General features: G+C 41.6%; 1 protein-coding gene across 15 annotated transcripts in view; it reads left to right on the top strand.

Moving 5' to 3' along the window:
* The window catches only part of TENM3 (teneurin transmembrane protein 3), a 1,436,054-nt gene that overhangs the window by 1,064,145 nt on the left and 344,967 nt on the right, over positions 1–26,942 (top strand). For all 15 annotated transcript variants that reach the window (XM_081959126.1, XM_081959141.1, XM_081959139.1 and 12 more), the window contains one exon: positions 7,869–8,168. In XM_081959126.1, coding sequence (XP_081815252.1) covers positions 7,937–8,168 — 232 coding nt within the window. In that variant the 5' untranslated portion in view covers positions 7,869–7,936. The remainder of the gene's footprint in view (positions 1–7,868; positions 8,169–26,942) is intronic.

The raw sequence follows: 26,942 nt of genomic DNA, 5'->3' as shown, positions 1-26,942 counted from the left end.
ATAACTGCTAATCTCCACTCCGGGTCACTTTTTAAATCCAAATTTAAAGTTTCTTTACCTTGGGTTGATCACTCTTCACCCAGTTCCAACACTTTGTTCTAGCACGTCTCCTGCTCAAATAGTTTGGTCTGGTTGCCTCGACTTTGAAGCGGCCATCTTATTTTCCCCCTGTTCTTCCAGAACAGTTTTGACCTGAAGGTCCCTGGCAGCAATTGGTCCGGTTGGGTTTTCGCAGACCCCCTCAGAGCTCCGCTATTTCCCAACCGTTTCAATTGCGGCGCTTCCGGCTTCCTCTCATTTTAATCTTCTTCTTGACTTTGATGTGTTTGATGTTGTTAGCTTGAAGGATGCCCAGGTATTTTGAGTGATCATCCTCAGGCTCTTGATGTTACTTTCATAGGTATGTTTATTCCTTCAGTTTTCACAATTTTTCTGTTATTGATGGTGAGGGTGACGCATTTGACCAGTCCAACTGCATTGCAATATCTTGGCTGTTTATATGAACAGTGTTGAGCTGTGATTCCTTTTCAGGTGTTTTCCATGCAACTTGTTCCATAGTAAATACCTGACTGTGTATTTGATGCTATAATTGAGCTCCTCTACCTCTTTTTAGCAATTAATTTTTTATGTGGTCCATTTGGTGATGTCCATGTTTATGGGTGTAATTTTGATTGTTTAATGGTAATATTAGGAATGAAGAAATTATTGGAATGGAATAATTTTCTAAGTCATATTTCTACTACATGTTGGTTTCTTAAACCATACAATCCAACTATATTTTCCACCTTAATTGCAACTTCGGCATTCCTGTCTCTAATCACAAGTAGCATACTAGGCTTTCAATTTATGTCAACTACAGATTGAATTTGATGATAATTCTCATTTACCTCCTCTTCACATGCATCAATGGGTTGAAGCTTAAACTTGGATATTATCACATTGATGAGTTGACCATGAAGTGTAACTGTTATTGTATTCAGTTGTTGATTGTATTGAAACCATCGCCTTCTCCCACTAATCTTCACTTAGCAAACACATGGATTTATTTATTTAGCATATGGCATATCATACATGGACTGGCAATATAAATTAACATTTTAACTAGATTAGTATAACCCAATAAAATATGAATGTTATCCAATAAAATATAAATGTTAACCCAATAAAATATAAATGTTAAAAAGATCTATATTCAAATATCAATGTCTAGGCCATTTAACTATTGAAGTGGAACATCATTTATATTATAAAAATCAGATATTGGACCAATAAATGTCCTCAGCTTATGATGTGATCTACAGTTTGATTTGGGACACTCTGCAGTCACACTGAGGGAAGGGTATTATGTCCCATTTATACAGAGAGTCATGGCAGATACCATGAGAGGAGTGAACCTTATTTAGGATTGTCCATTGCTGACGTGGTTCGAAACCTGGCAGCTTTTTTGTGGGGTCATTTATATGTCTTCCTATATCTGGGTATTCAGCAACCCATTTGGCTTTTCATTGGGAATTGATGTTTAACTTGTTGGGCAGATGTTGTGGAAGTGCCAGTGAGGGCTCCCTGGATTTGAGTCTTCCTCCTGATACACGAGGAAAGTGAGAATGCACCAGTAAGAATGAGTTGTTCATAATTTTTGCCTTCTTAAGTGCTATGTGGTCAGAACAGGAAGCCAGCAAGTTGTACTTACTAGAATTACTTAGCACTCATAATTGGGACTGTTAACCTTTGTTGCTAAACATTGCAGTTGCTAAACAGAAAAATGGTATGATCACAGTGGACTTACAACATCACTTCCCATTTGGTTGTTATATCACAGGATTACATGTTTGGCTCCTTGTGGTGGAGTGGGAGCAAACAGGCAGTTCTCAGGAGTCTCCAAGGAATCCTTCATTGACTGGCCAGAAAAATGTTACTTGATCAATTAGGAATTCTTTCTCACTACGTAAATAGCCTCAGAGAAATCTGTAGCCTCTTTTTAAATGAATCTGCCAAATGGTCCTATTGAAGCCTTTTCAACCCTGCGCATTTGGCAAGGCTGGAGGTACAAGACTAGTACCTGGACATCAGCAGAGCGTCTGGTCCTTGCAGCAAGCATGCCAGAAAGAAGCGTAGCCAGTGGGTCTTTTCTCACAGATGCACTTTGCCCTTGGCCTGGCTCCGTGCATGGGCTACCTGGGCATGTTGCATTTCCTCCATGAGAAGCTTCAAACCTAAAGCAAGACAAGGCCTGCTGCAATTCACTTGTACTTCTCTTAACTTTCCCGCACTGAATTTCTCTCAGTGAGTTGTCCTGCAAGTTGGATGGGGCGAGATGGATGGGGCGAGTTGTCCCATTCCAATTCATAGTATGTCTGACAAATGGAAAGCAAATATTAAGCTGCATTATCTGTTTTTTAAGCAAAAACCCTAAAATAATACAGTTTATATATCTGAGTGGAAAAAGAACACGTGAAATATAAATTTAATGCTGGAGCTGCCTATGGGTTATTTGAGATGGCAAATTTTATTTCCCAACTGTTTCTGTGCAATTTACTCCCTAGAATTGAAATTTAAATATACTCCTGTAGCAAAGAGACACCTACCTTACACAGAATGTAAAAGAATATATGATGTATTTATCTTTATATGCAGTTTTAGATATATGTGCTTGAAGAATTCAAATAAATATGTAAGAAATCTTGTTTGTTTAGCACAAAGAAGATTATATTTCCTACGTTTGCTATATCGTGAAAACTGGCCTCACAAATGAAAACTTTCATGTGTAGAATATTTTTTTAATTACTGCAAGCTATTTCAAACTGTGTTATGTGGGCATAATATTGCTTGTTCAGACATGTAAATTGTATTATAATTCCATGCATTACCCATACTAAGAAATAAACTAAACATACTAAAGTAAATTAAATGTGTATAATTTTAATAAATAGGTTTATATTTTATGGGTTAAAAGTAACCCAATTCATTATTAAAAACCGCTTCTATTTTATGCAGCCCCTTATTTCATCCCAGTATATTCAAAGTATAGACTCAATATTTTCAGTATCTCCCCTTGGAATGTTCTTACAACAGAGATAAATATGTAAATGAAAATATGCTGAAGTTTGACTGTGCATAAAAACTTATAATTAATTTTCAGGGAATTATTTTGCAATGAGTAGGGACTAGAGATTAAAAAACTGTAACTTCTATTCTTCAAATTGGATTGTATTTTTCATTAGTTTATTCTGTTAAAAACATGCTTTGATTTTTTTATAGAAGAAAAAAAACTTACTTTAAAAAAAATCATAAGATGAAAATATCATGCAATAATGAGATAATTCTATCTGCCTGCCTGCCTGCCTGTCTACCTATCTAATAGTTTCAGGATACCCAGTGTTATAAAGTCAAGAGAACATTGTCCCCTTGTATTCTTGAACCTGCTTTCCTGCTGACAGTCTTTTAAGATTCAACATTAAATACTTGTCTAAATTTAGGAGAAATGCATGCTTTGTAGTTTTGTTCTCTTTTTTTTTTTTGTACTTTCTACTTCATATGGTAAAAAAAGTCGTTTTTCTGATCAGACTTGCTTGTATTTCTAAATCTATGTTAGAGGGGTTTTTTTTCACATGGGAAAATATTGTTTTCTTTTTCATCTTCTGCTAGAAGTCTGTGAATAATATCAGGGTAATTCAGTGATGGAAATGCTAAAATAAGTTTCGCTTTGAGGTAGTGACATTTCTCCCAGGTTTTGGTGTTGCCATTTTGAGGGCCCTCCCAGGCCATACAAAAAAAATAATTCTATCAAGACTGATGAAGAAGCAAAGCATCTACAACAAATCTTCAGTATTTCAAGAAGGGGCACTTCATTTGCAATATTTTCACAATCGCTTCCATAGCATAGTACATGTGCTATGTACATTGTACATAATACATAATACAGAATTAAAGATTTCTATATGAAAGTATAGCCTGTATAATTTGAATACTACTTTAGTATTTTTTCCTATTTTCTTAAACTTTCTTACAATGCAGGGAACATAATTCATTCTTTAATATAACTACAATTATATTTTATAAAAATGTAAAATAAGATGCTCATGAACATCTAGGCAATGTGCTTTGGACAGGCAACACAAATATAATTTGTCAATAGTACCAGAAGACTTGTTAGATGAAAACCAAGTCAGCATGTATCTAAAGAACCTGATACTAATTGTAAAGCATAGTGAAAATATTATGATTTCAGGCTGCTTCGCTGCTTCTTCCTGGGCAACTCACCACTATAGATTTCACTAGGAATACTTCATTATATCAAAAGGTGCCTGATGATATTGTGGAACCATTTTTCAGAACATTGAAACTCAGCTAACAGTGGATCTTGCAACATGACAATGACCCTAAACTTTTCAGGAAATTTATTACTGTGCTTCCCTGAAAATAAGACTCAACCAGAAAATAAGCCCTAGTATGATTTTAGAATGCTCCTAATATAAGCCTATCTTAAAAATAAACTCCAGTTAAGATCATCATTAGCCTTGGGGACTGGTGTGGCCAGCACAGGGGACGGCGAGCACACGAGGGCTGATGACGTCTGGCAGGAGCTGTAGACCACTAGTCCCTTGGCTGGTGCTTTCAAGCTGTGCAGTCTGCACAGTGTAGTTGAGGCAGAGGCAGAGGTGTGGGGGAAGGCATACGAGCCAGATTCATCAAGTGGCTGCGTGCCCCATCACCCCATACGCAAGCAAAGAGATGGACAGGAGTGGCCATGGGATTCTCATCCTCATGGCTGTGGTGAAACTTGAAGATGACATTGGACAGCAGGGGCCAAGTGCACAGGTGGCCATGTGGCATACCGTATCTAGATCGCATGCTTCTCCCCACACTTCTGCCTCAGTCTGCTGCTGGGACAGCTAATCAACTCACCTGCGCTTTGTGGACTGTGCAGCCCCAGCGTGCGCTGGGCTGGGGCTGCTGCCAGACACCATTGGCCTCTGCGTGCTGGCCACCTCTTGTGCGCCTGCTGAGGAACGTGGTGCCCATCTGGGTTGATAACCCTGATACTGTGTTTTCTTGGGGGGGGGGAATGTGGGCTCTGGAATGGTCAAATTAAAGCACAGATCTAAATCCCATCAAGATGCTGTCAACTTTTCAATTTTAGTTCAATTACAGTACATTTATAGTTTACTCAAAAAATAAAATATTGGTGTGTTAAAAAATTTAAAAAAAACTTTACATGGAGTGTACTTACTTTTTCACATCTCTAATCTTCCCAGGAATTGTCTTCATTGCTTTATTTGAAAATCTGCTTTGCAAGAAATTAGCCTTTTGATTATAATACAGTAGAACTTCTGTTCACAAACGCTTCTGACCATGATCAAATCAGGTTCTGACCAAAAAATTCACAATATTTCTTTTTGTGGCCAATTTCCCACTCCGCACAATTTTTTTTTTGTAAATGCCAAGTTTCCAAAATTAGGTTCGGGTCATGACCAAATCAGTTTGCAACCAAAGTTATAGAACAAATTATGGTCATGACCAGAGGTTCTACTGTACCTGAATTCTTAAAGCTATTCGAATTACTCCTGTGAAATAGCTTGCAATTTTTAACTAGTCATTCTTATCTTGAAGAGGTTTTAACCGTAAAAACATTGATGTATGTGAATTCATTGATTTCTGTGAGAAAGAAATCAGGAATTATTCATAATTAAACCATGAAGAATTTTCAGTTGCAGATGAGAAAGTACTATTAAATAGCAAATAAAGGATTTTATGAATACAGATCTGTCAAAGAAAGAGTGGTCACATAAGAGAAATCAACTAAACCCAGAAGACATGCAGTGTGTGCACAATTATTAGGCAGGTTGTATTTTGGAGGATTAATTTTGTTATTGAACAAGTACAATGTTCTTGGTCAATCCAAAATGTTAATAAACCTCAAACCTGAATAATTAAGAAAGTAAGGTTTTGGCTTTCTTAGGATAATATATGTGTTTGTACAATTATTGGGCAACTATTAATGTGCAATATTATTATGCAACCAAATGAAAAATGAAAACTTGCCAATCTCATTCATTTATTATTTGAGAACAATAAACAAACAACTCAAAATAAACTACAAATAAACATTTATGACATTAAAAAAAAACAGTGACCAATATAATCATGCTTCCTTTCAATAACAGTCATATGCCTTTCATTCATGGAGTGTTCCAGTTTCTTGATCTGTTGACCATCAATTTTTTGCATAACAGCAATCACTGCCTCCCAGACACTGTTCAGAGAGATGTACTGTTTTCCTTCACCATAAATCTCCCATTTAAGAAGGGCCCACAAGTTCTCAATAGGTTTTAGATAAAGCGAAGAAGAGGGCCATGTCATTCTTTCATCTTTAAAAAGTTTACGAGCTAGCCACACAGTGGAGTACTTCAATGCATGTGATGGACTTTTTCCTGTACCAACCCTTGAAGATAGTGTCTGGCAGTAGATTGAGTAGTTGATATTGAGTCCATCTTCAATCCAAAAGGTCCAACTAGCTCATTCTTAATAATACCAGCCGATACCAGTACCCCACCTCTACCTTGCTGGCATCTGAGTCAAAGTGGAGCTCTGTGCCTGTTACTGATCCAGCCCCGGGCCTATCCATCTGATCTGTCAAAAGTCACTCTCATCTCATCAGTCCATAAAATCTTTGAAAAATCTGTCTTCAGATATTTCTTGGCCCAGTCTTGCTGTTTCAACATATGTGTTTTGTTCAGTGGTGGTTGACTTTCAGCCTTCCTTACTTGGCCACGTCTCTGAGCACTGAACATCTTGTACTTCTGGGCACACCAGGTAGGGTGCAGTTCTGGAATATGACAACACTAGAGGATAATGGGTTCCTAGTAGCTTCATGTTTGATTCTTCTCAAATCTTTGGCAGTTAATGTGTGTCCTTTTTTCTCAACCCATTTCTTGCAATCCTGTTGACTATTTGCAACAAAATGTTTGATGGTTCTGTGATCATGCCCCAATATCTTAGCAATTTCAAGAGTGCTGCATCCCTCTGAAAGACTTTTTACAATTTTTGACTTTTTAGAGTAAGTTAAATCTTTTTTGGCCCATTTTGTCTGAGGAAATGAAGCTGCCTAATAATTATGCACACCTTGATATACCCTCCCTCATTACACAAATATGCATTACCTGATATCTACTACGTATTCAAGTTTATACAGGCTTGGAGGTAGAAAATATGCATAAAAAGGATATAGTCAAAATATTCACTTGCTTAATAATTGTGCACACAGTGTATATGTAGATTAATTCATCACAGTTTTCCTAATATTGTTTCTACAGTATTACGTTTCTACACATAAAATTTATCTAGAATATTTACTATACCTGACTGAAAGCAAAAACTATTTTTAAATTAAAGCTAAGAACTAACAAAATAGTACATAAATATGTGTGTGTGTAATCATATTTCATGATTAAACCCAAAAATAGGAATAACTTTCTCCTAAACTGTAAGGGAACCAAATGTTACATTAGAATCTTTGTTGAGCCTAACTAAAACACAGGGAAAGGAATGAAGTTATTACCAGTTTAGAAGATTCAGACAACATAATATATTTGATGTGGCATTCACACAGACTGGAGAAGAACTTCAACTAGAATAAATACATAAAATATAATTGGTATTGTGTAAGGGTTTATATATCTGAAATTTGCACAAATCTCTAGATTCTGATAGCTTTAAAAGTTGGAAATTGAAAGGGAGTCCCATTTCTCCTTCATGATGGTATTTGTTTATGGAAAGAAGGAATAAACTTATAATGCACATGTGAGTTGATAGAACACACATAATATAGAATCTGTTTCCAACATATACTCTCTTCAATTCTGTTCCAGGTGAATAATTGAATGTATAGAAGAATTCCAGGTGGTATTATCTGACGTGCATACAGAAGGAATGAAGCATGGATGTGAAAGAACGCAGACCTTATTGCTCCCTGACAAAGAGCAGAAGAGACAAGGAAAGGCGTTATACAAATTCTTCCACAGAAAATGAAGAATGCAGAGTGCCAACTCAGAAGTCCTACAGTTCAAGTGAAACCTTGAAAGCTTTTGATCATGATTCTTCCAGACTCTTGTATGGAAATCGGGTAAAAGATTTAGTCCCCAGGGAATCTGATGAATATACCAGACAAGGTAGGCAATTAGCACAAATCTCCTTTATGAATGTATACATTGTCCTCTGTGGTCCATTTTCTCATGCCAGTAATATGAATGATTCATCAATGATATATTATATTGCTACCATATTAGTTTCAAGCTTTAGTGTGATTATTCATGTTAATACTTATTTACTTACTATCCATGTGCCTTATTAGTGTAAGAAAGCTATTTTGGGAAACACTTAAGAACATACACACTGTTGTTTCTAGGTTATGATACAAATATGTAGTTACCTGATCTCCAAAAACTACCTTGGAAAGGGTTTTGATAGCTGACAAGTTAATTGAAAAAGTGTTTTGGTTTCTATATCAAGTAGATTAATATATTTTCCTGTGCACCGCTTGGAGAGTCCAAGCAATGGGTTAATTCAGTCTGGTTGCCCTTGGATACTGAGGAACTTTTTTTTTCTCCCTTTAACCACACCTCCTCATGTGATTATTGCCAGAATTAATTTCCTCAGTGCCCAGATCAGATGCATATTTGAGTTCAGGCTATTAATCCTTGGCTTGGACTCTCCTAAAATTTTGGAAAACCTTTTCCTCTTTAAAACGAACTTTTCTCCTTGCCTTTTGTTCTTCTGCAATCAACATCAAGTTATCTCGGAGGCCAGGAGGTAAGCGTGTGTGGGGGAGGTTTTTTCTCCACAGCCTCGCACTCGTGCAGGCTTGGAAACTTGCCGCTTGCTCCCAGAGCGCGGCAGCAGCGGCGAGGGGGTTTTTTTCTCTTTTTTTTTTGGCTCGGTTCCCTCCCCGGTTGTTATTTTCCGGCCTAGTTTTTTCGTTTTTTGACTTCCCTGCGTTTTTTTCCACCCCTCAGCCGCCGCGGAGCAACGAGCGGCCCGGATTGATCCTGGCTGCCGCTTTCCTCTCCGCCCAGCTCCTTGCTGTTGCGGCGGCCATTTTTAGGCGCGAAAAGTTCGCGCCTTTATTTCTAGGCCTCTGCCGCTCAGCCACGCTCATGCAGGAGGCCGCCTGGTGGCTACAGGGCCTCGCCGGGCCCGCCCAGCGGACCCTTGGCCACCACTCACTGGACATCAGCGGCGCTGGTAATTTGACCACCACGTGTCCTTTGCACCGGCACAGGGAAGAATTTTTCTCTATCCTTAAGATCTGGCCAGGCCTTCCCCATTTTTTAAAGCCTCTAGTCTCCTGGCCTACTGACTTCCCTGTCTCTCCTGCAGGGGTTACTGCAGCCTGAGCTGCGGGCCCACCTCATAGCTCAACCTCCTGGGTGTCCTCCTCTCATTTGGCTACTAGTGTTAGGCTGAAATGGTTTTATTAATTTTTCCTATACCTGTATTATTAATCATGATTGTCTTTTTTTATGCCTTTCAGTGTAGCCAGTCGAATTCTGCTGCAGCCTACCCGCTTGCCTGTGTTTTTCTGCATCATCCTTGTGCGGTCATTGGCATGGAGCTGCCCCCTCCATCAGGTTCCCTTGAGGCTAGATCCGGCCCCTCTCAGGCCCCTAGCAAGGATCCCCCTTCCAGTAGGGGTGGGAGTGTGGGCAAGGGCGTCTCAGGGGACACCAATAAGCACCCTGTCAAGGCCCCGCCTGCAGCCGAGACCAAGGATGCTGAGAGGCGCCAGTGGGCCCTTGATAAACAATTTGAGAAGGCCCGGCGCCAGGCTGGGACAGGGTCCCCCCCAGAGGTGGTCCCCGTTCCCCCATCCAGAGGTGATATCTTGGCGATGCTGAATGAGGAGGTGGAGTCTCAGGATCTGTCCCTGGACAGATCACTGGTGGAACCAGTTTCTCCGGCCCCGTCCTGGTCATATGAACAGGACCCAGTCCCAGAGGGTCACACCAAGGCTCCCCCGGCTGGGGGCTCCCACTACCATCTCCAGGACCCCGGGGACCCGGAATCAGACTCTGATCAGGAGTCAGAGCTGTCACCGCGCGTGCAGGCCTTGGTCGATCGTGCTATCGCCAGAGGCATTGCTGAGGGCCTCCAAAAGCGCTCCCCTCCCCCTTCGGGGCCAGGGACCACTCCCCGCGGCCCGGCGGCCCCTCCTCCAGCCAAGCGTGCCCGCCATCCGTCCCTTGAGTCATCCGTGGTCAGCGAAACCTCCGCCATCGAGGACGCTGACCAGGACGGCCTGGAGCTATCTGAAGACGAGGGCCTCCCCCCGGACACCCCTTCCTTTTCCGGACTTTTCAAACCTACTCTCTTTAAGTCCATTCTCCGTAAGGCCAAACTAGCTACCAGGGTAGGGATTAAACCCAAGCCGGTCCAACCTTCGACCGAGGCTGTTCCCGAAAACCCCAATGCGGCCATGTTCGACGTCCCGGCCCCCCAACAAGAGCTGGTCCCGGTTCCAGGCTTATTCCTGGACGTAATCCAACGCCAGTGGGCCGAACCAGCCACCTTGTCTTCCCCCAGCGGGGCAGACAAGAAACTTTACTCTATGGACCCCACCTTGGAAGACCTTTTGGTTCTCCCAGCCGTGGAACCACCTATCACTGCCCTCACCTCCAACTCCTCCCTTCCAGCAGAACTGCTGGATGGGCTCAAGGCGGAGGATAAGAAGGCGGAGAGGGTATGCCATAAGGCCCACCTGGCGGCTGCCTGGGCCATCAAAGCCTCCTCTTCCGCCTCCTTTTTTAACAGGGCCTCCGCTATATGGCTAAGGGAACTGTTGGCCAAACTCCCGGCAGGAGACTTGCGCCTCCGCCAGGATATTTCAAAAATTATTGCGGCCTCCCAATATGCGGCGGACGCATCCCTTAACGCCTCTAAATTTGCTTCTAGAGCCTTGGCGGCCAACGTCACCTCACGCCGCCTGCTCTGGCTCCGCCACTGGCAGGCGGACCAGAAGCATAAATGGAAGCTGGCCTCAGCCCCCTTTAAGGGCGCCAAATTATTTGGGGAGGCGCTTGAGCCTCTCCTCATTGAATCCAAAGATAAAAGAAAGATTTTACCTTCCACCACTAAGAAGCAGGACCGCAAGTCCGCTCCATACCCCAGGAGGCAGCCCTTTCGTGCCTCTGAACCCTCTACCTCTACTTCCTTCTCCCCGTCCTACCGACCGGCCGGTCAGTCAGGGGACAGGTTCCAGGACAGGTCCTCCTTTAAGGACAGAGGTAGACAACAATTCGGCTTCCGTAAATCCAACCGCGGAGGTGCCTCTAACAGGCCCTTCCGCAAATCTAAGTGACTGCCCGGGCCCGTCACCCATAGGGGGGCGCCTCCAGCTATTCGCCCACCATTGGGCCCAGACCACGGAGGACGCCTGGGTCCTCCAGATTGTGAGGGAGGGCCTATCCCTAGAATTCCTATCCCCCCCTCCCCGGAACTTCATCCGGTGCCCCACTCCTTCCTGTCCTCTGAAGAGGGAGCTTATGAACCAGGAGATTCTTCATTTCCTGGAGATAGACGCGATAGAGCAGGTCCCTCCCGACCAGGAGGGGAGGGGGTTCTACTCCATCCTCTTCCTGGTACCGAAGAACTCGGGGGGCTGGAGGGCCATCTTGGACCTAAAGAACCTCAACAGGCACATTGCCTACCGGAGGTTCAAGATGCAGTCCCTCCAGTCCATCCTGTCGGGGATCCGTCAGGGAGACCTCCTTACCTCTATCGACCTCAAGGAGGCTTACCTACACATCCCCATCCGTCCCCAGCACAGGAGGTTCCTGCGCTTCTTTTATGCCGGCAGGCATTTTCAATACCGGGCCCTCCCCTTCGGCCTGTCGTCGGCCCCCAGGACCTTCACCAAGGTCCTGGCAGTTGTAGCAGCCCAACTGAGGCGCAGACCCATAAGGCTCCAGTGCTACCTGGACGACATCCTGATCCAGTCGTCATCCAGGCAGCAGGCCTTGCGGGACCTCCGCATCACAATGAGAACCCTGAGGAGCCACGGTTTTTCCCTAAATCTGAAGAAAAGACATCTGGTTCCCACCACCAGACTTATCCACCTGGGGGCGGTCATAGACACTTCCCTGTGCAGTGTCTTCCTATCCCAGGACAGGCTAGACAGCTTAGTGGCCATGACCCGCAAGGTGATGCTCGCGAGACAGGTACCGATCGTCCTCCTGTCACAGCTGTTGGGAAAAATGATCTCTTCCATCTCGATCGTCCCATGGGCTCGCCTCCACTCCAGAGCTCTCCAATGGCTCCTCCTTCCTCACCAGAGGGCCTCAAGGAGCAACTCGAATCGACTGGTGAGCGTTCCCCCAGCAGTGAAGAGATCGCTCCGGTGGTGGACGTCCCCTGCACTCCTCAAGGGCCACCTGTTCAAGGAGCCCAACCGGTTAGTGGTCACCACAGACGCAAGCCTTGCCGGCTGGGGGGCACACATGGGTCATCTAGTGGTGCAAGGCAAATGGTCACTCGCAGAGAGCTCCTGCAGCATCAATCTTCTGGAACTGCGTGCGGCCCGCCTGGCACTCCGACATTTTCGCCAGGACATTCACCATCAACATGTCCTATTGATGACGGACAATGTGGCCACCAAGGCCCACATAAACCGCCAGGGGGGCACCAGATCCAAGACATTGATGAAGGAAGCGGAATCCCTGGGGCGCTGGGCGGAGAAGCATCTGGCTTCTCTTCGTTCCGACCATATTTCGGACTGGCTGAGCAGGACCACCATAGACCCGGCAGAGTGGAAACTGGATCCGGCTCTGTTTCGCCAGCTGTCCCGCAGGTTCGGCACTCCCGCGGTCGACCTATTCGCATCCAGGGAAAATGCTCAACTTCACCGCTATTTCTCCCGCTTCCAGTCCCCGGGGGCGGAAGGGACGGATGCCCTTCGCTCCCCTTGGCCCCGGGGCCTACTTTATGCCTTTCCTCCTCTGCCCCTGATTCCACAAGTCATCCACAAGATCATCACGGAGGAGGCGGAGGTACTCCTCGTGGCCCCGCACTGGCCCCGTCGTTCGTGGTTCGCCGACCTGGTCAGCCTCTCCCTGTCACCTCCGTGGAAGATTCCTCCAGACCAAGTCTCCCTCAGCCAGGGGGCCGTAACTCATCCAGAGCCCCAATGGCTCCAATTGGCCGTCTAGCACTTGAGGGGGACCAGCTGATGCGCGAGGGCTTCTCAGGGGAGGTAATACACACCATTCAGGCAGCTAGGCGACCGTCAACCACTCGAATCTACGATGCCTCGTGGGCTTCCTTCGCCAAATGGTGCGACGCCTTACGTTTAGACCCGGTGACGGCTCCGGTCTCCCGCGTCCTGGACTTCCTACAAGGGGGTCTTGCCAAGGGCCTCGCTCCAAATACCCTTCGACGACAGGTGGCGGCCCTCTCCACCGTTTGGGCCGGTGACCCGGTCTTGCCCCTTAGCAAGGTGCCCAGGGTCCGTTCCTTTCTCAAAGGAGCTTGTAACTTACGACCTCCCACGGTCCATCGTTACCCCACCTGGCAGCTGTCCGTGGTTCTGCAGGCGCTCACCGCTCCACCCTTCGAGCCTCTCAGCACTACGTCACTACGTCATCTTACACTCAAGACGGCATTCCTCATCACCGTGACGTCAGCTCGTTGTATATCAGAACTGGCAGCCCTGTCGGTTCGCCAGGACCTATGTACTGTTCACCCAGACAGGGTGGTGTTGAGACTGGACCCTACCTTTATTCCAAAGGTTAATACTTGGTTCCATAGAACGCAAGAAATTGTAATTCCTGATTTCTGTCCGCGACCATCACATCCCAGGGAACGACAGTGGCACATGTTGGACGTGAGAAGGGCGCTGAAAACATACATCGCCCGCACCTCCGAATTTCGGAAGTCGGAGTCCTTATTCGTGTCATTTCATCCAGGTTCCCTGGGCAAGAAAGTCTCCTCTTCCACTGTTGGCAGGTGGCTGCGCGCCTGCATCGCCCTGGCCTACGAAAGCCAGTCCAGGTCGGTGCCACAAGGCATCACTGCACACTCCACTCGCAGCGCGGCTACCACGGCGGCCTGGGCCACCCAGGCATCAATCCTAGACATTTGTAAGGCGGCTACGTGGTCCTCCCCGTCGCCCTTCATCCGTCATTACAAACTGGACATTTACGCCTCGGCTGAGGCGTCCTTTGGCAGGAGGGTGCTTCAAGGGGTCGTGTCTTCGACCGAATCCCGGGACTCTGATTCTGCCCACCCAACCGGACAATAACTTGGGTATGTCCCATTGCTTGGACTCTCCAAGCGGTGCACAGGAAAATGACCATTGGCTTACCTGAAGGGTCCTTTTCTGTGCACCGCAGGAGAGTCCAACCCACCCTGGTCTTCGGCCCGGGGATTCTATCCTCTTTTCAACTAAAGACATCTTGGACGCCTTCGCTCCATCCTTTCGACAGATTGACTTTTTCGGCAATTAATTCTGGCAATAATCACACGAGGAGGTGTGGTTAAAGGGAGAAAAAAAAAGTTCCTCAGTATCCAAGGGCAACCAGACTGAATTAACCCATTGCTTGGACTCTCCCGCGGTGCACAGAAAAGGACCCTTCAGGTAAGCCAATGGTCATTTTATGGTATCATTTAATATTGTATCAGATAGATGATAGATAGATGATAGATAGATAGATAGATAGATAGATAGATAGATAGATAGATAGATGTGATTATATAATATATATCATATATAACGATATATAATATTATGTTATATTAATATCATACCAAGTAGATAAATTACATAAGTTATAAGATTCAGCAATCATAAGCAGGGTTAGCATACAAACTCTTCATGATCCCTTTATCCTGATAGAACTTGCCTAATTGGTTTTCCAAAATTTGAATATCACATCTTATGACAGACTATTCAGTTAAGTTGTCCCCAGAAGTTTTAGGAGCAGTCCTCATCTCCATTTCTTAAGCGTTGCCTGGAGACATTTCTGCAGATATGTGGCCAGCATAACATCACACTGTGGCACAGAGCATATGGCAAAACACAGAACGCTTATCTTCCTGCATCCTTAAATGTGCTCCCTATTCATCTACTTACATTTTCATGCTTTTGGACTGCTAGATTGGTAGGAGCTGGAACAAGTGGTGGTAGTTCACTCCATCTTGCGGAACTTGGGTCTCAAACTGTCGAACTATATATCTTTAACAGTCTAGACGGACTTTCTCCAAGATGATTTATCCCTAGCCTGGTTTCAGATCTTCTTATGGCGTACCCATCACTGATGCAATTGAGTCCATTCACATTTCTCCTGGTCACTTCAAAGAATATAATAATTTGAACTATCCTTTTACCCTTGTTTGATATAATTGGCAGAACAATAGCAAATCTGTGTATGCGCATGCTAAATAAAGAAGTGTGAACAATTTGACTCAGTGTGTGTTCGTTGGAAAATCCTTCCAGCTTTACCAGAATCCTACACAAAGTTCCATTAATATTTCATAGTCATACTGTCATAGTCATAACTACTTGTCATGGAAATAAGATATATGGGAATGATTATAAATTGCAAATTTATGGTTGAATTCTGTATATTCTGTATATAAAGTTGCATCCCTTCTGGCCCCTGTGTCTCTTTTGATTTATTTTTTTAGTTTATTTATTATAATATATCATCATTCTTAGAAAATAAAGTTGTGGGTAGCTGACTATAGTCTAGCACTTCTTCTATTTTTCTCCTGAATTGTGCATCATCACTCAGGGGAAAAAAAAGTGAGGCGGGGGTGGTACTATCATATATGGTGTGTATGTGGAATGAAATATTTTGTCTACGTGATATGTAGGTGTTAATTTATTTGGTGAGTCCTTTTCAGATAAAGTGAGCTAACTGAGCTAGGAACCCAGAAACTATGAATTCTAGTCCCACCTTAGGTGCAAAATCAACTGGGTGACCTTGAGCCAGTTTTTCTTGGCCCTAAAATGGCAAACCACTTGCAAAAAAAACCTTGCAAAAAATTGTAGGGACTAGACAGTCATCGGAAATCAACAATGCTTTGAAGGCACACAAACATGTATTAATTTCTTTTGTGAGTTCTTTGTCAGTTAGGTTTGCATTATGTACAGTATGCATTTGCTTTATGTAATTTCTTTCTTCCACACTTTGTTGTCCTTCTAATTTCAGTAGTTTGCTTTCTGCAAGATGCATACTTAGTCATCATGGATTGTTGTTTTTTTTGATTCGGTAGGTGATGTAAAATCAGTTAAATCTCTTTTTTGGCCCATTTTGCCTGACGAAAAGAAGCTTCCTAATAATTATGCACACTTTGATGTGGGTATTATCTCCTTAGGCCACACTCTTCCTTCACTACACAAATACACATCACCTGATATACTTATACCCACTAAGCATTCAAGTTTATACAGCTTAGAGGTGGAAAATATGCATAAAAATGATGATTTGGTCAGTATACTCACTTGCCTAATAATGTGCACACAGTGTATGTCTTTAACCAGTATAGTATATGTACTGTAGATTTTTGAAATGCCAGTTTTTGATATGTTTTCAATAACAACATATGGTCTGTCTGGTTTACTGATTGACATGGTTTATTTAATAGTAATTAATAGTGTTTGAAGTGGCTTATTGGCAGTTTTAAATAATTTACGCATAGCATGTTCACAATATTTCACTAAGAACTAAAGAGAATTTGTTCCTAATAGTTTCGTGCTTAGGGTATCGTATAGATTTTAATAAAATAAATATTCTAATATTTAAATATTCTATTTATATAGGCTTTTCAAAAAACATTTACTATCTGTGTGTGTGTGAATTTTTAGGATTAAGAATGACTTAATAAATATGCTGAAGAAACATGATTTGAACCTCCTTTTTAATAAACATCCCTTTTCCCCTTCCAAAACAGGGTTTTAAAATTGACCTTCATCTAGAAAAATGAGCTTGGTTGAATGATTTAAAAGACTTTTGAAATCTAAATTACTTTGTCTGTCTGAGACCCTGAACAAGGAAGATCACAGTGTGTGCTTCATAAAGTTTGGTTTTAGGTAAATTTGGATAGAAATGATTTGGAAATTGGGATAAATAGGTCTGAATGTTAAAATGGGTGTTGGATAGAATAGCAGTTCGGAAATATATCCTGTTTATAAGCTTCATTGGATGGAAAAAGAAACCAAATCAAATTAGGAAACAAAGAAAGAGAAATATGTATTTTTTATGTGAACTTTGATTAATTAGCTCCTGCTTATTTACAAATGTGGGACTACCCAAACATAGTAAGTGAATGAAAGGGAAAGTGAGTCTGTAGAGAGCTAAATTATAGTACTCAAAATAAATCTATTTGTAAGTAGTATTGATCAAATTTAACCCAACAAACAAAAGATATCAGATCCTTCAAATGGTTAGATATATACGGAAAAAAAGAAAAATATTCATATAAATTTATATAATATATGGACATGCACACACACATACACACACATGTATATGTATATACGTATATATGTATATATATATAATTTATTACATACTTTATTATTATATATTATAAATTATATATATATATAATTTATTACATACAAATGAACAAATTAAGCATTATTCAGCCTTATCTTAATTGGTCCAGTAGAAGAGACTCGTGGTTGAATTAGCATATCACCAATCTCAGTTGACTACTTTTGGGATGGTAGTTTTTCCATGCTAGTAATTGAGATTTGAATTCACATGTTAAAGAGCATGTTAATTCTAATTTAGGAGTCAATTAACAAGTGATACTGTTCAAATAATGGGTCCCTTCAGTTCACATTTCATGTATGTAGCAGTTATGTTATAATATCCCAGTTACAAGACTGAAATCAAAATTAAAAGAAAACAAGGTCCAAACATATGCTTAAGATTGTGTAAGTACCAGAATTATTAATAAATTTCTGAGTAGAAACAGCTGCAAACCAGGTAATTTTTTTTCTGTCCCCAAGATTATCTTTAGTAGATGACAAAATAAAAAAATATGCTATTACGGTCAGAGAAATAAACTTCATTCTACAAGATAGGTGACAGAATTTTTCCCAAGGCTTTAAAAAAATTAGGTCAGTGAAGCAGATAAGTTCCTCAAGCACATTTGATTCATATGGACAAAAGTATAAATAAAAAGAAAACTATAAGAAATATAGCATATGTTTTATTCTCAATTGAATTAAACCTTACAGTATTAGAACATTCTATTTTTAAATATATTTTTATAAAAATTTTCATTTTCAACCATAGGAAATCTCGGTGATTATATACTGAGGTACAATCATCTAATTTGGCTGTAAAATTATAACCATACTTCCTAATGACTTTTCTGGGCATTAAAAGGAGAAAGCTGATCTTCAGAGGCCTAAATGAAGAACCCATAAACTAATAGTAGTTTTGGACAAATGAGACCCAAGTATGCAATCATAGATTAGCTTGCAGTTATTCCAATCAACTTTTTTTGTGAGAGATGATAGTGTTCCACAGTTTTATCAATAGTTTATAGCAGGGGTCTCCAACCTTTTCAACTTTAAGACTTGTGGGCTTCAAAAGAAAAGAGGTTGAATTACATCATTTCAGGATCATGTTCTGATAGATTTTGAGGGTTGGAACTTCTGGAGAAGGTTACAAGCCCCAAATCAAAGGTTTACTTTAAGTTGATGAAGTTTGAGCGTTCCTGTAGAATGTGGAGAAACAGATAAAAGCAGGGCTGATATTGCAACTACAGTGCCCCTCTCCCTTAGCATCTAATTATGCATTTGGCAGGCTGAAAGGGTTAACCATATTTTAAATTCCCCGAACATTTATAATTAGCAATATACCTAATTCTATATAGAAATGAAAAACATCAAAACAATTTCAATTAAGTATAAAAAGTTAACATATTCTATAGCTAAAGTTAATATGTCACATTATGTGGAATTGCAAGATGGTTTATATATTCCTTCAGTTATATTTAGAGAAAATGCCAAAATAGTAAAGTATAATCTGTCTTAGAACTTCATTATATTTATATAAAGACTTATGATTCAAGATTATGAAAAATTTGGGTCATGGCCATTCAGTATGGGAACAGACTTTTATCATTTATTTGTTTATCTAACTTATTTATATAGCCCATATCACAAAATACAATACATAAACAATAATAAACATAAAATATTAAGTAAAAGCAGAAAAGCAAGAAAGACAACTTTCACTTAATATCACACACAACCATTCTTCAGGTTCATAATGGGAAGACTCCAATAAGATTAATCGAAAACCCCTGTCTTGAGGGCTTTCTGGAAAGGAAGTATAATCTCAACTCACGATGAGTGATATTCCATAGGACAGGGGCCACAATAGAAGAAGCATGCCACCATAGATCCTGCCACATATATGTTTTTAGCCAACTGGACACTTGGCATACTCCTCCTGCTCATTCTGATGGGATGGATAGATGTAACTGGAAAGAGAAGTCCCTTTAACTATGCTATGTAGGACTTTGAATTTCTTGTTTTTATGTTTTGCATTGTGATTTGCTAAGAGTCACAAAATTGAGACTGGTGGTAATATACAGGGTATTCAGAAAGTATTTAAATGACATTCACTTTTGTCAATTTTGTTATGCTTCAGCCTGGTTCTACGGTTGTTGAAATTCATTTTTTTCTCATTAATCAGCACTCAGTACCCCATAATGAGAAAGTGAAAACAGAATTTTAGAAATGTCTGTAAATTTATTAAAAAAGAAAAAAAAACTGAAATCACATTGGCATAAGTATTCTCCTTTCCTAATCATTTTCTCTTAACTCATCTCTTACTCTCTTTGATGTTCCATTTTTCATCAGTTTTCTGTTTGTCCTTCTATTCCCTACTCCTGAGTTTCTTTTTTCCCCTTTTTTCTCCTTTTATATGTATTATACCTTTTCTGCTGGATTTTCCCTATCATTTTTCTATGAATTATTTGAGTAACCCTCCTTCGAATTTCTCTCTTTTGCTTCTCACTGTTTCTCTTTGGTTTTGAATTGTTCCTTTTTTGATTAGCATTTTTCTTTTTTTCCTCTCTGCTCTTTTTGTATCTCTGTACATTTCAATAGAATTATCTAACTGGTTTTTGTTTTCAGCTTCTTTTTCCACCATTAACTTTTTGCCTCTCATTTGTGTTTCTCTTTGTCAGATTCTCTCCTACTTTCTGTTCTATATATTTCAAGGATTTTTCTGGTTCTTTAATACCTTTTGGTGTTGTGCATGCATCTTTTAACATTTCAAGTAATTCTTCATACCTCCCACACTCCATGTTCAAATTTAACAAGTGTTTAGTGTTTTTATATTTTATCACAATTAATTAAGTCTCTCTCTTATTTCCAAGTTTTTCCAGCTGTAATATCAAATCCCAAAGCAAAACAATCCATTTTGAAGATTTTTAACTTTCTTTCTCAGCTATAGCAAAATGAAGTCAAAACAACAGGAAATGGCTGTACGCTCCTTAGAAAAACTTCCACATCGATTCCACTTCCGGTTTCTGAGGACGACGGACATGCTGTCTGCCGTTCGCCATCCTGGTGGCCCCCCCCTGACTCAGGGGGGGCACAGGGTGCCTTGGAGGGGCATCCTGCCGGAGGGGCTGCTTCTTGTAGCCCCCTGGAGCGGCGGCGGCATTGCCAGGGGGGCTGCCAGTATTGCCATAGGTGCCGGGAGGCATAGGGGGTGCGCAATGCCACGCGCGCCTTCGTCCTGAGGAGATCGGAAGAAACGTTCTACGTGAAGGCAACAGCTGAAATGTGGTGAGGGGCAGTTCCCCCAGGGTCTTTTTCTTGCTTTTCTGAACAACTAAGTAAATAAGGATTAGCAGTTTTCCAAAGACTCTTTGATCTTGATAAAGTGTTAAGATTGGAGAGGGGGGTTTTCTCCCCCCCCTCTCGGAAAAGCGGCTTTACACATCTCACTCTCGGAGGAGAGAGAGAGAATTGGAAAAAAAACTCTTTTGATATTCACTTCTTTCAAGCAATGGGATAATGACTCTTTAGAACAATTGCGAAAGAAAGAACGTGAGCTGACCTCATAAACTATGAATGGAAACTTTTTGAATGGTTGCTCTCCGATCCCCTGGGAGGGCTGAGCCAAAATGGCGTTTCTTCCCCCTTCTTTACTGCCGTTACAAATGAACTGTCGCTTTTGAAAAATCTTCTGGGTTGGAATTACTATACCCCAGTGAACTCTAGAGGCATCTCTTTGTATAACCTTCCTTGGATTGGGAAAAATTAATTTCAACTGGCGGGGAGCTGTATTGAAAGACTAATATCCCACACTGGACTTTGCCTGCCTGCGGATCTCGCCTGATGGTGCACTTCTACAGATGCCATTTTTCTTGTCTAGACTTATAACTTTCTCTGAGTTTCACAATGCTAAACCAGCGTCGGCTCCATCTTCCTCTATCTCAAGCCCTGTCCCCCAACAAACACAATTATCTTCTTTTTTACAACCTAAAGCTTCTGAAGGGGAACAGCAGTCTCAAGAAATGTTCCATCAAATGTTCCAGATGCTTATAAAGGGACAGGACGAAATTAAAAAGCAGTTGGCAGACTTAAAGGAACAACTCAGAGAGAATCAACAACAGACTCTACAAAATAGACAGAAAATAGACGCTCTGGAGGAGGGTGCTGTGGGGGTGGGAGAAGAGGTGAAGGCACTACAAAAAAAATGCTGGAATTAAAAACTACATGGAAAAAATGGAATTTGAAAGGATGTCTTTCTTTCTTAGATTTCAAAATATACCTGAAACGGAGGGTGAAGACTTAAGGGAGACTATGATAACAATGCTAGCAGATTATATTTAAAGAGATAAACAACAGCTAGGGTGGGATATTGATTTGATATATAGAATTAATTCAGCATATGCTAGAACACTCAATGTTCCAAGGGAAGTTCATGTTAAATTTTTTAGAAAGACTACAAGAGATGAGATTCTAGGGGTTCAAAGGGGGGAACCTTTAAGATATAAGGATAAGGAAATAACCATTTTAAAACAGATACCAAAAAGAATAAGAGATAAGAGGAAGAAATTCTTCTTTTTAACTAAAAAACTGTATGAAAAAAATATCTGGTTTAGATGGCTAGTTCCAGAAGGCTTGTTGATTTTCTGGGAGGGTGGTAGAGTGAGAATTAATACAGTGGTGGAGGCAGAAGCCTTCATGGAAAAACACAAGACTCTTCTAGAAGGAACAGGAGACAGTGCACAAGATATGAAAAGGGGAGGAGCCATGGCTCAGCCAACAGACAGGGGAGAGGAAGCAGCAAGGTCACAGAAATGAATTAAAAGTACATTGCAATTGTTAATACAATGAAATGGTTAGAAGTGATGTAATAAATGATTGAAGATGTTAAAGAATATGAAATCTAAACTGCTAATGTGTATGTAATAATGATATTTTGATATGTATAAAATAAGAGAGAGATGTAAGATCCCGGGGAAACACCACCTTCCGTATGATGTAGCTGTCAAAATTTTTCTCCATACTTATGTACCCTTTTCCCCAAAATATTTGTAAAAACCAATAAAACTTTAAAAAGAAAAAAAAAAGAAAAACTTCCACATCTTTCCTGTGTTCGAGCTTGACTTTTTCTGTTGTACTTTGTTTCAAGATGTTGTTGTACTTATTTTCCACCAATAGATGGCTTTTATGATCCCACAATCAAATCGATAATTTGTCAAAGTTTTCAGAAGTCAAAAGTTCCAAATCCACTCGATAAAGATTTTTCTATTTTCTCCATATATTTCCCTTTTGTTATTTTAAATGTTTCCAATTCCAATTATGTTAGCCACAATCTTCTTGGGCAGTCCCTGTTTTTTCCCCTTCTTTTCCCTCCCTTCATATTCCAAGTAGCCCTTAGCCGCTATTTTGAATCTCTGGACAAATTTTTTTAAACTCCAAATGTAAATTTTTCTTTACCCTTGGGTCGGCCAGCCTTTCTTTCAGTCCCAGCACTCTGTGAGATCACTGTTCCTGCTCCAAACTTGGTCTGGATGCCCTGGTTCCAGAGTGGTCATTGAACATGGCTGCCACCCCACCGCCAGTCTAGAGAGCTTGTTTTGGACCTGCTGAGGAGCTTGTCTTGCTCCTTGTGGTCGTTCGAAACACTGCTCCTTCTTCACCGTTCCTCCAGGACAGTTCTGGCCCAAATGTCCTCCTGATGTCAGATTTCCAGCTTGGTTTTTTGCGAGGCTCCTCGAAGCTTGCTATTTTCCCAGCTGTTCTCGCTGCGATGTTTCCGGTTTACTTAGCTTCTAAATAACTTCAAGTGCAGCCTCATACAGAGCACATTAGAATGATTTCTTCTAGAGCTGACCAGAGAATGAGTAATTATGAATAGAGCCTCATGGTAAAGGAAAGCTTGCACACACAAAGACACCCCTAACCACAAGTGCCACTCGGTCCTTGAGCAGGAGCTATGAATCTATAAGGACTTCTAATTGTGTACTGGGTCTGTTTGGGGCAGTACCACTCCATGCAGGATCAAAGGTGGCAAAATGCCATATCCAGATGGCTTCAAACCCCAGAGCCATTGCCTGTGTTCAGTTGAAACCTGTTGTTCTCCACCCAAACCTCTACAGCTTTCAGGTTTAGGGACAGGACATCAACAGCATCACTTAGCCTAGGATGAAGATATATAATTTAATATCATCAATGTATTGATGATGTCTCACCCTGTGGTGATGGATGATCTCACCCAATGGGTTCATGTAAATGTTAATTAGGAATTTGGAGAGTATCAAACACTGTGGAAAGCCACAAAATAGAAGCTATGGATAGCAAAATACTAAATGACTTCAGCTCTCAACTGAGAGGATACTCAGTTCATACTGGTTGAGGGGGCAGGAGAGCACACCATTCAAAACTTTATTATCAAACCAATAACTAGGTGACATCTGGACATCAGATTTAATTGGCTCTAAAATAACACTCTTCATGATTCTGATCACCTAGACAAAAATGACTTCAAAAGAGACAAATTCTATGATAGGTCTAAGGTACCAGCCTTCTTTTGCTGCTACTCTCTTTCAGATCCACCAGACACCACTTTTTAGACATCACATTGTGTCTGGGGAGTTCTTCAAGTCCCAGGCTAAAGTTTGGAACCACAAAGCACACCAGACCATAATAATGATAATTGTTAAAGGCCAGGAAATCCTGTGCCTGTTGCTGTCTCCTGTTTTGTCCAAAGCATCTCTGCAACCACAAATGGCCATTGCAAGCACAAATGCTGACACAAATTCACCAAGCAATCCTGAAATACAGAGCTCATCTCTCATTGCATTTATATCTGAGCCTCCAATAATAGTTTCTGACATTACTGAGATGTTTGGCCAACCAAAAACCATCTCTACACTGGCCAACCAAGCCTCCTCATCTACCAGAATGGCTCCAAAAAAATATCCACTGTTGTGGTAACTGATATGTGCCTCTGCTCTCCATGGCATAGAGTTAGGATGTGTGGTCCACTTGTTCTAGCCTGGAAACCAATCTGTGTACATCAATTGAAAAATGGGTCAAAGGGGGGCAAGTGAATGCAGAAACTCACCCACTAGCTGCATAGTCTAATTTCTCATCTTTATTTATCTCAAATCCTTTGCTACCGGCTTCCGCTTCCGGGACCGAATGGCGACGGACGTGTAGTCTGCCCATCGCTTCCTTGGCGGGCTCCGAAAGGAGCACAGGAGGCTCGAGCGAAGGGTTTCCTGCCGAAAGGCGGCTTGCTGGGACCCCCCGCAGTGGCGGCAGCCGGTGGGGGTGTTTTTCCCAGCTTCGCCTAGGCGCCAGGGAGCAGTGGGGGGGGGCGAGTGACGTCGCCTCTTCGCCGGACGGCCCTGGGAGGCTTAAACAATTAGAACGAAGCAGCTGAAGAGCGGTGAGCCTAGGGGCCTCTCCAGGTCTTTTACTATTTTTACACTTCTGATGGTTTTGCAGTTTTCCTACCTTGCTTGTTTCAACCTCTGGAGGAGCTTAGATTAGAGGGGGGAAATTCCACCCCCCTCAGAAAAGCGGCGTTTGAAAAATCCCCTTCATGGGGGAGAGAGAAAGTTTAAAAACTACTTTCACTTCCCTTAAATAATGGGGGGGGGGAAATCTTCTTCTTTGGCTACAATTGTGAGAGAAAGGATGGCTGAACTGATTCTTTTTTAAACTACTTATGGAAATTTTGACTTTGTTGTTTTCCTGATCACCTATACTGGTTGACCCAAGATGGCCAACTTCCTCCTTCTTCTTTGTCTTTATGAATGAGACTCCTCCCTTGGAAAACTTTATGGCTTTCAACTAATTTCCACCCCAGAGACCTCCAGGAGCCTCTTCAAATACGTTACTCCCCTGGACTTGGAATATTTTGACCCACCTATTCGTTTTAACTTCTCTGCTAGAGGACCTGTTCTCCTTTGGACTTGCTTGTTTGGTGATCCCTGCCGGCTGTGCTCTCCCACAGACACCATTTCTTGTACAGAATAACAATTAACTCTGAGCCTTATGATGGGTCCTAAGAAATTACCACCTGGTAAGGCCTCGTTGGCCCCAACATCTTCAACGTCTAGTCCTGCACACCAGTCACAAATGGGATCTTTCCTACAACCCAAAGCCTCTGAAGAGAGTGCAAAAGACCTGTCTACCCAACAGATGCTTCAAAACATCTTAAAGGGACAGGACGAAATTAAACAACAATTGCAGGACTTAAAGGAAGAGCTCAGAGAGACGAACCAACAAGCCACACGGAATGAACAGAGGATTGGTGTGCTGGAGGAGGGGGCAGTTGGGATTAGAGATGAGATGAAAACAATCCAGAGGGGGAATACAGAATTTGGGAACCAGATGTTAAAAATGGAATTTGAAAGGATGTCTTTTTTTCTTAGGTTCCAAAATTTGCCAGAAGTTGAGAATGAAGATCTCAAGGAGATTATGACCACAATACTAGCAGAGTATATTAATAGAGAGAAACAACAGCTTTGGTGGGACATTGACCTGATTTATAGGGTTAATTCGGCCTATGCAAGAACACATAACGTCCCAAGGGAAGTTCATATTAAATTTCTTAGAAAAACTACAAGAGATGAGGTTCTAGGAGCTCAAAGGGGAGGACCACTAAAATATAAAGATAAAGAGATAACCATTCTTAAACAGATCCCCAAAAAAGTAAGAGATAATAGAAGGAAATATTCCTTCTTAGCAAAAAAATTATATAATAATGGGGTCTGGTTCAGATGGCTTTTTCCAGAAGGCATGCTGATTTTTTGGGAGGGCAGCAGAATTAGAATTCACACACCAGTGGAAGCAGAGGCTTTCGCTAAAAAACATAGTGCTCTTTTAGGTGAAATGGGGGATGTCACACAAGAAACAAACGAGGGAGGGGCTAAGGCTCAGCCGGTGGATGAGAGAGAGGATGCAACAGCTAGAAGACTCAGATCACAAAAGTGATTTGGAATACTATTGCAATTGTTGCTACAATGTACTTTTATGGAAGTGATACAAAACAAATGATTGAAACATACTGATGATTTTGTGTCAAATTTTAAACTGCTAATACTTAGGTAAATGCTGATATTTTTCTATCATTGTTTGTAAGTTGCAAGACCTGGGGGGGGGGCTCCTCCTCCCCGCACGATATAGCTGTCAAAATGTTTTATACCCTATAACCCCTTTTCCCTGAAATCTTTTTAAAAACCAATAAAAATTTGAATAACAAAAAAAAATCCCTTGCTACCATCAAACTACTTTTAAAAACATAGCTGCCCCTCTAACACAAAAGACAGTGCAACACACATCCTTCAATCTTATTGCCATCTTTTTGCAAACCAATACCCTTTGCAAAACAACCATTTGACAATTGTTTATATAGCTCAAGTCTATCTTCCATCTCCTGGGATTT

Source organism: Natrix helvetica (assembly GCF_964273705.1).
Source record: "Natrix helvetica genome assembly, chromosome: 7".
NCBI lineage: Eukaryota > Metazoa > Chordata > Lepidosauria > Squamata > Natricidae > Natrix > Natrix helvetica.
This window is presented reverse-complemented; position numbering and strand designations above follow the sequence as displayed.